We start from the raw sequence: 13,847 nt of genomic DNA on the forward strand, positions 1-13,847 counted from the left end.
CCCTAACAATTTTGTGCCCCATTCTGTCCCACCTTGCTGGGAGAGGTTCTGGGCAGCACAGTTGAAGGAGGGACGTGGGACAAGCTGGAAACAGTGGCGTAGCGTGGGTTGTCAGCACCACCGGGGCAAGGCAAGTAAATTTGCGCCCCCAACCCCCAGATGTTGCGCCCAGTGCGGCCGGCCCCCCTGCACCCCCCACGCTATGCCACTGAGCTGGAAGGTGACTTAGATGATAAAGGGTGCGGAAATCAAGCCTGATGAGGAAGGGTCGAAGGAGGCTCAGGTGTAGAAACTGGTCCAGGAGTTTTGGCCTGACCTCCTTTGACCTCACCCGCTCGCCTTGTGGCAGGGAGTCCCGCAGGCTTCACCTCCCGCTCTTTCCTCTCCCAAGGTACTTGACTTTCTACTGCCCTCTGAACATCTTCTACAAGTGCGTCAGCTTCCTGCCGGTCAAGCTGGTCTTCGTGGCCATGAAGGAGGTGGTCAGGGTCCGCAAGATCGCTGCCGGCGTCCACCACGCTCACCACCAGTACCACAGCGGCTGGCTCATCATGGTCATCGTCGGGTTCGTCAAAGGTGGGACGCCGCCGCCACGCCCTGCGCGAATTCCTTTTTAAATCAGATCATGAGTAATAGAGCATTAAAGGGAAAAATAAGGTTAGAATGTGTGAAGACAATTACAGTATAGGATAGAAAACAGAGGAGGAGGATGGAAAGGAATTGCTGAAACAATTAATAGAAGTGGAATACAAAAAGGGAGGTGCGAGGAGGTCATGGAAATTAGTGGAAGAAAGATAAGATATTGAAATTGGGCTGTGTTTTTTTGTTTTGTTTTGTTAGTTGTATGTTAGTGTTTTGCAGTGTTTTTTCTTTTTGTGGTGTATTGTATTATTGTATGTTTTTTCTTTTTTTGGTTTTTTGTAGTATTGTGTTCAATTTGTTGGAAAACTAATAAATATTATTATATAAAAAAAAAATTTAAATCAGATCATGGGGTCTGGAAATCTTAGGGGGCAGGTTGTAGTTTCACGGCTGGAACACCATGTTTTGGCATGCAGAATGCTATAGATTCCACCTGCGGTGTCTCCAGGCAGGGTCTGAAACTCTGGAGTCCCGTTCCCCTCTGCAAACAGCTTCTCTCTCTCACCCCATCTTTTCTGTCTTCCTTCTTTCCTCCCTCCCTTTCTTTCCTCCCTCCCTCTCATTCCCTCCCTTCCTCCCTCCCTTCCTCATTCCCCTCTCTCTTTCTCTCTTTCTCTTTCTCTTTCTCTCTCTCTCTCTTCCTCTTTCTTTCTTTCTTTCTTTCTTTCTTTCTTTCTTTCTTTCTTTCCTCCTCCCCCCTCCCTCTCCCTCCCTCCCTCCTCCCCCCTCTCCCTCCCTCCCTTCCTTCCTTCCTTCCTTCCTTCTCTCTCTCACCCCATCTTTTTTGTCTTCCTTCTTCCTCTCTCTCCCTCCCTCTCTCCTTCCTTCCCTTCCTTCCTTCCTTCCTTCCTTCCTTCCTTCCTTCCTCAGGATCTGGAGGTCGCTCTCATGTCCAACTTTGAGCAGCTGCTGAGAGGCATCTGGAAACCGGAAACAAACGAGCTCTTGCACATGACCTTGTGAGTAAAGGGCTCTGCTGCCTGTTGGGCGCGGCTGCTGCCTGCCTGGGATGGTAGGGACGGAGCAAAGACCTCAGAGGGATTCGATGCAGGCACCTTTGTACGAAACAAAGCACAGGGAGGGAGACCGTCAAGTGGCGGGGAGTTCCAAAGTCTTTGGAGCACCACCTTCCTTTGCCTCTGGCCCTGCCCACCACCACTGTGCGGCCCCCGGAAGGCAATGGGGGGAAAGGCTTCGAAACTGTATAAAAAATAAAGTAAATTCAATTTCTGTTGCCTTTGCAGCCCTTCCAAAGCCAGCTTATACGGGGCGCTGCTTTTCACGCTGCAACAAGCTCACTGGCTTCCTGTCTCCAAAGCCACCCTGATATTTTTCTTCACCCTCTTCATGATCGTCTGCAAGGTGAGCCTACGGCCGTGGGGCAGGGCAGGGGGCCAAGAGGAAAAGAATTAAATCTTTCCGCTGGATAGAAGGGTTGGAACCCGGGTTTAGCAAAAGTGAGGCTGTATTTGGCGAATCTTGGAGGTAATACAGAAGTTATTTGTTTCGCCATCTTGGTAAAAAACAGGCCTTGCTGGGATAAAGGGACCATTAGACCCCCACCTACAGCTGAGCTCAGGGGGGGTGAAGAGTGTGGGGTTGCATTGTCCCACACTTGGAGGGGATGGAAGAGGACGTCCCAATTTTCAGGGGAGGAACGTTGGAGGGGATGGAATAGGACGTCCCTCTTTTCAGGGGAGAAACGTTGGAGGGGATGGAATAGGACGTCCCTCTTTTCAGGGGAGAAACGTTGGAGGGGATGGAATAGGACGTCCCTATTTTCAGGAGAGAAACGTTGGAGGGGATGGAATAGGACGTCCCAATTTTCAGGGGAGAAACGTTGGAGGGGATGGAATAGGACGTCCCTATTTTCATGGGAGAAACGTTGGAGGGGATGGAATAGGACGTCCCTATTTTCAGGGGAGAAACATTGGAGGGGATGGAATAGGACGTCCCTATTTTCAGGGAGAAACGTTGGAGGGGATAGAATAGGACGTCCCAATTTTCAGGGGAGAAACGTTGGAGGGGATGGAATAGGACGTCCCTATTTTCATGGGAGAAACGTTGGAGGGGATGGAATAGGACGTCCCTATTTTCAGGGGAGAAACGTTGGAGGGGATGGAATAGGACGTCCCTATTTTCAGGGGAGAAACGTTGGAGGGGATAGAATAGGACGTCCCTATTTTCAGGGGAGAAACGTTGGAGGGGATGGAATAGGACGTCCCTATTTTCACAGGAGAAATGTTAGAGGGGATGGAATAGGATGTCCCTATTTTCAGGGGAGAAACGTTGGAGGGGATGGAATAGGATGTCCCTATTTTCAGGGGAGAAACGTTGGAGGGGATGGAATAGGACGTCCCTATTTTCAGGGGAGAAACGTTGGAGGAGATGGCATAGGACGTCCCTATTTTCAGGGGAGAAACGTTGGAGGGGATGGAATAGGACGTCCCTCTTTTCAGGGGAGAAACGTTGGAGGGGATGGAATAGGACATCCCTCTTTTCAGGGGAGAAACGTTGGAGGGGATGGAATAGGACGTCCCTCTTTTCAGGGGAGAAACATTGGAGGGGATGGAATAGGACGTCCCTCTTTTCAGGGGAGAAACGTTGGAGGGGATGGAATAGGACGTCCCTATTTTCAGGGGAGAAACGTTGGAGAGGATGCGAATGGTGTAGAATCACTAACGGCGACTCCCCCCTCCTCAGGTCTTCATGACGGCGACCCACTCCCACGGCTCCCCCTTCGCCCCCTTCGAAGGTGTCGTCTGCCCCATCCTTTTCGGCTCCATCCCCTCCAGCCACCACGACGACCACCACCACCACCACGGCGGAGGGGGGCACGAAATGCCCCCTCCGCAGCCCCCCCAGCTGCCGGCCAAGTCGCGGGAGGAGCTGAACGAGGGGACGAGGAAGAGGAAGGCCAAGAAGGCTGAGTGAGACCCCCCAGGAGGAAGGGGGACGGGGGACCCTGCCCGACCCCACGGCTGACTCCCGGTGTGACCTTTCCTCGCCCATTTTTGTGGAGGGGGCTCCTCAGGACACAGAAGCTGCTCCAGGACCCCCACCTCGAGAAAAAACAAGGACCCCTTTTTGCAACGGCCAGCCCACCCTCGCGCTTCCCCCCTTGTTGACCCCATGGAAGAGCTGCTGTCCTGGCACAGAGAGCGGCCTGGGATTCTGCTGCACTTGGGGGGGGGGCTCTGAAATCCAGCCGGACCCCCACCCTAATTACGTGGGGCAGTGACTCGTCTCCAGCCCCCTCCTGACTGGTTCCTGCCAGAATCGCTGGGCAAAGCGCTTCCACCGTTCTACTCGTGTGCCATTGCTGTGCCTGTGTGTATTTGTGTGTTTGCGTTCCTCCCCAGAGCCAGCTGCAATTGCAGCAGTGGGGAGTGTGCAAGGTTCTGGGGCCCTGAGCCCAAAACCCCACCTAAATTATCTATTTATTGACATTTTTTGCTGCTCGGGGAATTTCAGAGCTGCCCTTTCCACCTCTCTCGGTTGCCCCTCCTTGCCGCCAGTAGGAATTATTATTATTATTATTATTATTATTATTATTATTATTATTATTAGGGAATGATTATTCCCTAAATAAAATAAAAGTTTGGGGAAGCTTTTAATGTTTGATGCATTACGGTATTTCAGTATTTTGTTGGAAGCCTCCCAGAGCAGCTGGGGAAGCCCAGCCAGATGGGCGGGGTATAAATAATAATAATAATAATAATAATAATAATAATAATAATAATAATGATATTTTTACTGTGCCCATCTGGCTGGGTTTCCCCAGCCACTCTGGGTGGCTCCCAACAGATGAAAAACAGAATAAAACACCAAACATTATAAAACTTCCATTCAGACGTCTTCTAAAAGTCAGACAGTTGTTTATTTCCTTGACATTTGATGGGATGCAGGGCGGGCGCCACCACCGAGAAGGCCCTGTGCGCTTTGGCAGCCTCACCCCCTGGGTGTTCAGCGGAGTGGATTTCATAGAGTCGCAGAGTGTGAAGGGACCCCGGCGGTCATCTAGTCCAACCCGCTGCAACGTAGGAATATGCCGCTGTCCCATGCGGGGCTCGGACACACAACCTTGGCGTTACCGGCACCGCGCTCTAACCCACTGGTTTTTTCTGCGGAAAACCCTGGGCCCGACACGTGCTTTGCAGAGGGGCCTCTGCGCGCATGCAGAGTGCTTTTTCTCTCCTCCCTGCATCCCTGGGCTTAAGAGAGCAGGGCTGAGGGCCGGCTGGGTCCCAGGAAGACGCCAACCGGGTTTTCCTGGGCTTGGGTGGTGTGGGTTCAGACCTGGCGAGAGAACGGGTTGCTCCGGCCCCAAACGGAAGACCTGGGGGGGGGGGAAAGACCCCGACCCCTTCCTCGGCCCCCACCATGGTGTGAAAAGGAGGCACCCCCAGTCTCCCCGCAAGAAAGTGCCTTTTCCCCGACACCCCTCACTCGCCCAAATAAATGCCCGGTGGGCACCGTGCAAGATTTGAGGTGGGGGGGACACAGCCGACCTGGGAATAAAGGGCCTTTGAGAAACGATTCTCCGTCTGGTGTGTTGTGTGTTTCTCTCCTGTTTGCTGGACTCTCCTCTTTGCAATTTGGGGAGGGGGAAAAGACCCCCCTCGATGGGGCATCTTCTGACAGGCAGGTGGGTGGGTTTTCGGTTGAGTCGGCTACATTTCCCCCGCACCTCGAGACAAATCTGAACCCGGCTTCGGCTGGGGAGGGCGGGATATAAAGAAAATATTATTAAATCTTACAAACGATAAATATTAACATCACTTATGGGGTGCGACCTCTGGTTGGGGGCCACTTGCCCAACTTTGGTCCCCTCCCGGCCCTCAGCTCACCATGAAGCTGCCAGCCTGTGATGGCGGCGGCCCCGATCCCGGGAACGCCTTTGACCGGCTGAATCCCTGCACAAATCCAGAGTCCCAGAGGCTTCCCGACTTCCCAGCCTCTGTTCTGTTTTACATCAGTGTTAAGAGAGGCTTTTGAGGGCCAGACGGAGCCTCCGCCCTTCTCTCTTGAAGGAGATGCCCAGAGCCTCTGAATGACATACGATACGAGAATCTTTGATGTCATTGTCCCATACAGAACAAAGAAATTGAAAAATCGACATCAGACATTCAAAACCCAACAAGCCTGCTATCCCAGCTATCTCAACCAAGTTAGCCCCCTAAAAACTCTGATACCCCATTTTTAAATACAATATACTCCCATAGAGACTATCTTAAAAGGTAAAGGGACCCCTGACCATTAGGTCCAGTCGTGGCCGACTCTGGGGTTGCGGCGCTCCTCTTGCTTTATTGGCCGAGGGAGCCGGCGTACAGCTTCCGGGTCATGTGGCCAGCAGGACTAAGCCGCTTCTGGTGAACCAGAGCAGTGCACGGAAACGCCGTTTACCTTCCCGCCGGAGCGGTACCTATTGATCTACTTGCACTTTGACGTGCTTTCGAACTGCTAGGTTGGCAGGAGCAGGGACCGAGCAACGGGAGCTCACCCCATCATGGAGATTCGAACCGCCAACCTTCTGATCGGCAAGTCCGTGGTTTAACCCACAGCGCCACCCGCGTCCCAGAGACTACCTTACACTGCGTTTAAAACCAAAATCGCATTTGTGTAGAAACTGTTTCTCAGGCGGCTAGTCCTAGTCTTTATAACCCAGAAGGCAGAAGCTGAAAGAGATCATTTCCGGGGTGCGCACTATCCTGCGCTATCTCTGCAGCTTTCTTACGGCACCAGGAAGCATAGATTTGATCCAAGGTGGGAAGAGTGCACCCAGCTATTCTCTCTGCAGTCTTTACAACCCTGGACAGCATTGTTTTCTCCCTGGCCGTGCAGCTCCCAAACCGCACACAGAGACCATAAGTTAATACACTCTCCACAGTACAATGGTAAAATGCCATCAACAGGTCCTTTGGGAGATTGTTTTTCCGGAGGATTCTCAGGAAATATAACCTCTGCTGTGCTCTCTTCATCAGGTCTTTGCCGTTTTGCGCTAGGCAGGGGATCAAGCTGGCACTTGCCTCCGACATGCCCTTTGCAGGCAGCGCACTGTCTTGCCTCTCCCTTCCTGCTCTGTGCATTCCACGCCCGCCAGCTTCCTCCCCTGGCATGCAAACCCAGCCGGGGGGCTGGAGATCTCTGCCCACCGCTGGCTGCCCCGCATGCCACCAGGCCTTGCCCGAGGGTGGCCCCCGGCTCAGAGGGCCGGGCATGAACCATGCGCACCAACCAAGTCATCAAGTACACCTTGTTTGCCTCCTGCTACCTCTTCTGGGTGAGTCGAGAGCCTTGGCACGCCTGGTGCCAGCTCCTGTGTTGGCAGCAGGCCTCCGAGGGCTTAGGAGTTCACCCAGAGGCTGCTTTCTCCAGCTCTCAGAGGCTGGGCTGCCTTTGCCAGGGCCTCCCTCGGGGCCACGGGGAGTTCGGGGCCGGCTCCTCTCCCTTGGCACAGCCCCGACCTGCCCTGCCCACAGCAAGCCACAGGGCATGAGTGTGTGGCGCCCTTTTTGCAAAAGCAGGATGCCACGAACGGCTTGTTCTTCTGCCCTCTCCAGGTGGCCGGTGGCCTGATGGTAGCCGTCGGGATCTACGCCAGGCTTTCCAAGGAAGGGGGTGAGTGGGGGGGGGGCACCCTGCTTGGCGCCGGGGTTTCGTGACCCACAGAAAAGTCAATCTCCAGGATACATTGTCGAACGCCTTCTCGGCATCTGCCAACATTAGGGCAGCCTATTTGCCCGGTTTCATTTCTAAACATTCTATGACCATCCTTGTATTATTTTGGATCTGTCTGCCCTGTAAGAAACTGGATTGTTCGTCTCCAATTATTCTCCCCTGTTTTTTTTTAAGTTGCACCAGATTTTTAAAACTCCGCAATATTTCCTTTGTGTTCCATCTTCAGTGGGGCAAAGGGCTTCACTTGAAGTGGGGTTTGGTGGTCCAGGAACATTAGATTGGGGAGGGCAGTTTAGAGGTAAAGCCTAGGCAGCCCTGCTGGCCCTTAAAGGGAAAAAACTGCATGTGAGGTTAATATTGCATAGCTCCTGAGCATGTGTGGAGTGCCTTTCCTCGATTGCTTACAGTGGTTTTTAGCCTACAGCTGTTTCCCAAACTTGGGTCTCTGGCTGTTTTGGCCCTACAATTCTCATCCACCCTGACCACTGGTCCTGCGAGCTAGGGATGATGGGAGTTGTAGTACAACAACATCTGGGGACCCACAGGTGTAGAAAGGCTGTGGGCATTTCCTCTGGGCTAGTCTCTCACCTGGCAGGTGGGTGGGTAGGCACCCTCTCCCCTCCTCTCCTCTCTGCCTCCCTCCAGGCGCAGTGGACTCCCTGCTGGCAGACCCTTCCGTCGTCCTGCTGGCGGTGGGCATCCTGGTGTTCAGCGTCACCTTCGTCGGCTGCCTGGGGGCCTTGCGTGACATCACCCTGCTTCTGAAGGTGGTACGTACGGCTGCCCCCCTCCACTACCCCCTCAACAATGGGCAAAGTCTTCTACTCAGTCCTTTGTTTTGAGGGTGCCCGTGAGCATTTTAGGGGTGGCCCAGCCACCCGATGCCAGGGACACAGGGTGCCCGTTTGGGAGGGGGCATAACTCAGTGGCAGGGCCCCTGCTTGGCACGCAAAACGTCTCCGCTTCAAATCCCTCATGGCAGAATCTCTAGGTGTCTTGCCCAATGCAAGCAAGGGGAACCATGGGGCAGGGTCCAGGATGCTCAGATTACTGCCACCAGACCTCCCCTTTCATAATGTAACCGTGATGTATGAGTGATGTAGTTTGGGGGGATGTAACATGGGGATTGGGACGCAGGTGGCGCTGTGGGTTAAACCACAGAGCCTAGGACTTGCCGATCAGAAGGTCGACGGTTCGAATCCCCGTGATGGGGTGAGCTCCCGTTGCTGGGTCCCTGCTCCTGCCCACCTAGCAGTTTGAAAGCACGTCAAGGTGCAAGTAGATAAATAGGTACCACTCTGGCGGGAAGGTAAATGGCGTTTCCATGCGCTGCTCTGGTTCAACAGAAGCGGCTTAGTCCTGCTGGCCACATGACCCGGAAGCTGTACGCCGGCTCCCTCGGCCAGTAAAGCGAGATGAGCGCCGCAACCCCAGAGTCGGCCACGACTGGACCTAATGGTCAGGGGTCCCTTTACCTTTAACTTGGGGATTAGCAGCTAATAAAAGTTTGGCTTCCATCTTGTTCCACCTGGTGGCAGGTGGGAGTCCTGTCTGTCTTCAATAAAGACCAAGCCGACTGGCTGCTCTTTTGCGCTGGGATTCCTGGCTGGGGTCCTTGTTTTTTGGTCCAAGGGAGCCCTCAGATTTCTCCGTTAACACCCCCCCCCAAATTCCGACCATGAAAAATGCGGCTTATATTTGCAACCTGGCAAAAATTGACTTTTACGAGATTGCTGCTGGAACAGCTGCCCTAGGGATATCTTAGCTAGATGTTCCGGCAGCGTCTCCTCGCTCGGGAAGCGGTGGAGGTTTTTAAGCAGAGATGGATGGATGGATGTCCGGGATGCTTTCGCTAAGATTCCTGTGTTTCAGAGGGGTTGGGCTGGATGACCTTCGGGTGTCCCGTTGCAACTCCACGGTCCTGATTCTCTGCTCACCTCTCCCCAGTTTGCCTGGCTCTTGCTGGTCATCTCCGTCCTTCAGGTGGTGGCCGCCGTTCTGGGCTTCCTCTTCTCTGGCATGGTAAGCAAAACAAAACAAAACAAAGATAGATGGATAGATAGATAGATAGATAGATAGATATTCACATTAGCCAATGGCCATAGCAACAGCAAAACATTACAGTATACAGTAGTACCTCGGGTTAAGTACTTAATTCGTTCCGGAGGTCCGTTCTTAACCTGAAACTGTTCTTAACCTGAAGCACCACTTTAGCTAATGGGGCCTCCTGCTGCTGCCGCGCCGCTGTTGCACGATTTCTGTTCTCATCCTGAAGCAAAGTTCTTAACCTGAAGCACTATTTCTGGGTTAGCGGAGTCTGTAAGCTGAAGCGTCTGTAACCAGAGGTACCACTGTTCGCAGAAAATGAAATTTGATATAAGAGCACCATTTAAATTCCTGAATCAGCCGTCCGTTAGTGGCCCTTATTCTGATCGCCCCTGCTATGAATCTAGCAACCTTTGCTGTGATCTGCTCATTTTGATCTGATAGAAGAAAGGAGATTGTGGCAGTCGCTGAGCGCCCAGGGATGGTTAGTCCGCGTGGGGCGATGATCCCATTCCTCAGGTCTTTGTAGAGAGCGCAAGACAGGAGGACGTGTGCCGCTGTTTCGGTGTTGCCATCTCCACAGGGGCAAAGAGGTTTCTCAGGCGGGATCTTTTGGAATCGACCCTCAAGCACCGCAGATGGCAAAACATCCAGCCTTGCAAGTGTAAAAGCGCGTCTGTATTTTAGGATAAGAAGTTTGTGCGGATATGGGGCCAGAGAATCAAAATGGAGAGGTGGAAAATGAACAAAACAAAACAAAACAAAACAAAAACGAGGCCTGCGTAGCTTGGCATTTGGGGCGAGGGGGGCACAGCTCAGTGGTTCGGGTGCCCGCTTTGTACCCCAAAGCTCTCCCGGGTCCAATCCCCGTGAGAATTAGAGCGGCTTTTCGGGCATACAGATTCACTCTTTTTCTCTTTTAAAATGATTCTTATTTGATTTCACCAGCACAGTGGTACCCTGGTTCTCAGGTTAAGGTTACCAGACGTCCCCATTTCCTGGGGACAGTCCCCAGATTTACAAATCAGCCCCCCTACAAAATCCATTGGAGTTGAAAAGCGTCCCCAAATTCATTGAAAAAAATCTGGTAACCTTAATTTAACCCATTCCGGACGTCTGTTCAGTTTGCTTCAAAGGGTGGGCTTATTACATCCACTGTATTTTCCAAACTTTTTGCTGCTGGCCGGAGATACCCGGCAGCACTCTTGACGGGCGCAGGGGAGATTTCTCGCTGTTCCTGTAGTCTCTCTCCCCTCCCTTCACGGTGTCCCAGGTGATGGAGAAAGCCACCCTGCTGATGGGACGAGCCATCTCCCGTTACCGCGACAACCTGGACCTGCAAAACCTCATCGACTACATCCAAAAGAAGGTAAAAGGATGAGGGACGCCGAGGTTTCCCTTTCCCGCAGGGGCATAGCGTGGGTTGCTGGTGCCCCGTGGCAGGGTGGCTGTTTCGCCCCCTGGTGGACTGGGCCGGTCCCTTCGCCAGCCAGCGCCCGAACAAGGGAGTCCTCCTGTTGCTCCGAGTTCAAATCCCGCTCAAGCATTCGTCTTAGCCTTTAAATAATCCCGGGGGAAAGCCTTCCTTTCTTCAACGCCCTTTGCTCCTGTTTCATTCTCTCCCCAGTTTGAGTGCTGCGGCGTCCACTCCTACAAAGACTGGTCCCAGAACGTTTACTTCGACTGCCGGGATTCGAACCCCAGCCTGGAGCGTTGCGCCGTCCCGTTCTCTTGCTGCGTGCGAGGCAAAGAGGTGAGGAGGCAGCCCGACAGGGCATGCTCAAGTGGACATTGACTGGTAGAAACCTAACTATAAGCCCTTACTCTTAACTGGCATTGGAAGCCCTCACTCATAATTGGCTTCGGGAGCCCTTACTCCCAGCTGGCTTGGGGAGGCCTTGCTGATTTATTTTAACTTAATACCATCCTTTTCAAAAGATAGCAAATCTCTATAGCTGCCCCATTTTTTCCATATTTAATTTCTTTTGGACAGTTGGGAAGCCCTCGCTCTTAATTGGCTTTCGGAGTCCTTACTCCCGGCTGGCTTGGAGGAAACCTTGCTGATTTTTTAGAAACTTAATACCATTCCATCCTTTTTAAAAGATAGCAAATCTCTATAAGGTACCCCATTTTTCCCACATTTAGTTTCTTTTGGACAGTTGGGAAGCCCTCACTCTTAATTGGCTTTGGGAGCCTTTACTCCCAGCTGGCTTGGGGAGGCCTTCCCCTGATCCAGTGTGTGTGTGTAGCTAGGCACTCCCCACATGCACATATGCCCCAGAAGAGCACTGCAGCCGGAGCCCGTCTGGTCCAGCAACCTGTCCCCACATTGGCCAGCCGGACGCTTCTTCTGTGAAACCCACAAAGACACCCAAAGCACAGCTCCGGAGGCATCCTGCCCCGAACACGTGGGGCAAAGAGTTGGAGGCCGTCGGCTTTCGTGTCTGCTGCTGGACGAGACGGGGCCCCTTTGGTTCGGCTGCTTTGGGGCTCCCCAGATCGTCTTGTTGGGAGTAGAGCCTCCTTGTCCCAAGGCAGTCTACCTCCAACCGCCAACAGTATCCCGGAGGGCAAACGGAAGGCGGCATCTTTGGGCTGTCGCAAAGGGGCCTTCCTAAGGGGCCACCCCATTCTCTCGCCCGCTCCTCGCAGGCCGTTCTGAACACGATGTGCGGCTACGGGACGCAGAAGCTGAAGCCATGGAAGGCCGAATTTTTGGTGCACACCAAGGGGTGCTTGGAGAAGACGGTCCGCTGGGGCCGCAGCAACCTCTTTTTGGTGGCTGGGCTGGCCTTTGGGCTTCTGGTCCTGGAGGTGAGCAAAGGGGCTGCCGGGGGGAGGAGGGGAGGCTCCAATCTTGTCCCTCTTCCCAAAATCAGGGCTGCAGGCCAACGCGCCTCCCTTCCAGCGAAAGCATTCAAGGAGAAGAACGAGGTGGTTTTAAAAAGGGAGGGATCCAGGAAATTACAGGCCTCTGCAGGATGTTGAAGGCAGAATGGCCAGGTATAGAGAAGAACAAGCCCTGCTGGAACAGGAAACAGCATGGCTTCTGCAAGGATAAGTCTGTATTTCAAATCAAGAAGGAGGCTGGCGCAAAGGCAGTTTAAAAGGTAGGTGGGGAGGTATCCAGTAAATTACAGGCCTATCCAGGTTGTCGAAGGCAGAAGTCTAGAGAAGGACAAGCCTTGCTGGAGCAAGAAACAGCGTGGCTTCTACGAGGATAAGTCAAGGGCTGTATTTAATAGACAAGAAGGAGGCTGGCGCAAAGGCAGTTGAAAAAAGGGAGGGGAAGTATCCAGGAAATTACAGGCCTATCTGGGTTGTTGAAGGCAGAAGTCTAGAGAAGGACAAGCACTGCTGGAACAGGAATCAGCGTGGCTTTGGCAAGGATAAGTCTGTATTTCAAAGACAAGAAGGAGGCTGGCGCAAAGGCAGTTTTAAAAAAAGGGGAGAGAGGGATCCAGGAAACTACTGGAACAAGAACCAATTCCGAAGTGGAGCCTCCACGCGTAGAGCCAGTCTACCTTAGAACGATGGAGAACAAGAGCAGGAGGGGGGGGTGTGCTGTTTCTCTCAGGTCCCGCTTGTGGGCTTCTTCCCTTTGCGAGGACAGGGGGCTGGACTTATATGGGCCCCCTTGGGGGCCTGATCCAGCTGCGACACCCTCCTTTCCTCGTTCCAGGCAGTCGTCTTCTTTCTCGCCGTGCTGCTCATCTACCAGATCGACTTCATCATCGAGAAACGGAAGAGCGTCAGGAGGAGGAGGAGCAAAAGCTGCCCAGCGAAGTGAAACTCTCGCAAAACCATTTTGCTGCTTCTCCCTCCCCAAAAAGCGGGCCCCCTTTTTTTGGCAGCAAAAACAGGGCATTGGAAAAGGGGGGCAGGCCAGGCGCCACTTTTAACCTCCCCGCAGGCTTTGCACGAACCGATTTCGGCAGTGGCGTAGTGTGGGTTGTCAGCACCCGGGGCAAGGCAAGTAATTTGCGCCCCCTAACCTGTGGATTTGCGCCCCCTAACCCGTGGATTTGCGCCCCCTAACCCTAACCCCCAGATGTTGTGCCCGGTGCGACCGGCCCCCCCTGCACCCCCCAGGCTATGCCACTGGATATTGGGGTGTTATGCCAAAGAACTGTAGAGTCCAGAGTGCGTGCAGGAGCCGGGCCCTGTGACCAATAGGACTCTGCAGGACTGGGGCCTTCCTAAGTTTGTTCTGAAGAGGCAAGGTGAAGCCACACAGGTGAGGCCGATTGGTAATTCACAGCACCTGGTGGCAAGAGCCGGGAAGGGATATAAGGTCAGCATTTCCCTTTGGCTCTTGGCCACAGCAGCACGTTCCCTGCCTTGCTGTGTTTGACTCCTTGACCATCAGACCCTGAACTTCGTGACTCCTTGCTTCTTGACCCTGGGACCCCTGATTTCGTGACTCCTTGCTTCTCGACCCTGGGACCCCTGACTTCGTGACTCCTTGCTTCTCGACC

At 53.3% G+C, this 13,847-nt stretch overlaps 3 protein-coding genes across 4 annotated transcripts in view; 2 read left to right on the forward strand and 1 right to left on the reverse strand.

Moving 5' to 3' along the window:
- TMEM38A (transmembrane protein 38A) overlaps positions 1 to 5,181 on the forward strand; it is a 9,343-nt gene extending 4,162 nt beyond the window's left edge. Inside the window, 5 exon segments of the mRNA XM_083483500.1 lie at positions 239 to 576; positions 1,513 to 1,520; positions 1,522 to 1,601; positions 1,887 to 2,004; positions 3,346 to 5,181. Coding sequence (XP_083339626.1) covers positions 239 to 576; positions 1,513 to 1,520; positions 1,522 to 1,601; positions 1,887 to 2,004; positions 3,346 to 3,576 — 775 coding nt within the window. The 3' untranslated portion in view covers positions 3,577 to 5,181.
- The window catches only part of SMIM7 (small integral membrane protein 7), a gene marked incomplete at its 3' end in the record, with an annotated part of 14,876 nt that extends 9,688 nt beyond the window's left edge, over positions 1 to 5,188 (reverse strand). The window contains exon 1 of one of the 2 annotated variants that reach the window (XM_083484285.1): positions 5,047 to 5,175. Of the gene's footprint in view, positions 1 to 5,046 lie in introns of both variants that reach the window. The other variant, XM_083484286.1, reaches the window with a different exon arrangement.
- Positions 5,189 to 6,741: 1,553 nt separating this feature from the next.
- Positions 6,742 to 13,300, forward strand: LOC310697466 (tetraspanin-33-like). Its single transcript, XM_083484152.1, has 8 exons — positions 6,742 to 6,925; positions 7,206 to 7,263; positions 7,969 to 8,093; positions 9,271 to 9,345; positions 10,643 to 10,738; positions 10,997 to 11,122; positions 12,022 to 12,183; positions 13,052 to 13,300. The coding sequence occupies exons 1-8, from the start codon at positions 6,869 to 6,871 to the stop codon at positions 13,157 to 13,159; spliced, it is 807 nt and encodes a 268-aa protein (XP_083340278.1). The 5' UTR covers positions 6,742 to 6,868; the 3' UTR covers positions 13,160 to 13,300.
- The last annotated feature ends 547 nt before the right edge of the window (positions 13,301 to 13,847 follow it).

Source organism: Podarcis liolepis, assembly GCF_965112155.1.
Source record: "Podarcis liolepis genome assembly, chromosome: 18".
Taxonomy (NCBI): Eukaryota; Metazoa; Chordata; class Lepidosauria; order Squamata; family Lacertidae; genus Podarcis; species Podarcis liolepis.

Coding starts and splice junctions, on each gene's coding strand:
- LOC310697466 (XM_083484152.1), top strand. CDS start 6,869: ATGCGCACCAACCAAGTCATCAAGTACACCTTGTTTGCCTCCTGCTAC. Junction 9,346..10,642: donor GCTTCCTCTTCTCTGGCATG/GTAAGCAAAACA, acceptor ACGGTGTCCCAG/GTGATGGAGAAAGCCACCCT. Junction 10,739..10,996: donor TCGACTACATCCAAAAGAAG/GTAAAAGGATGA, acceptor TTCTCTCCCCAG/TTTGAGTGCTGCGGCGTCCA.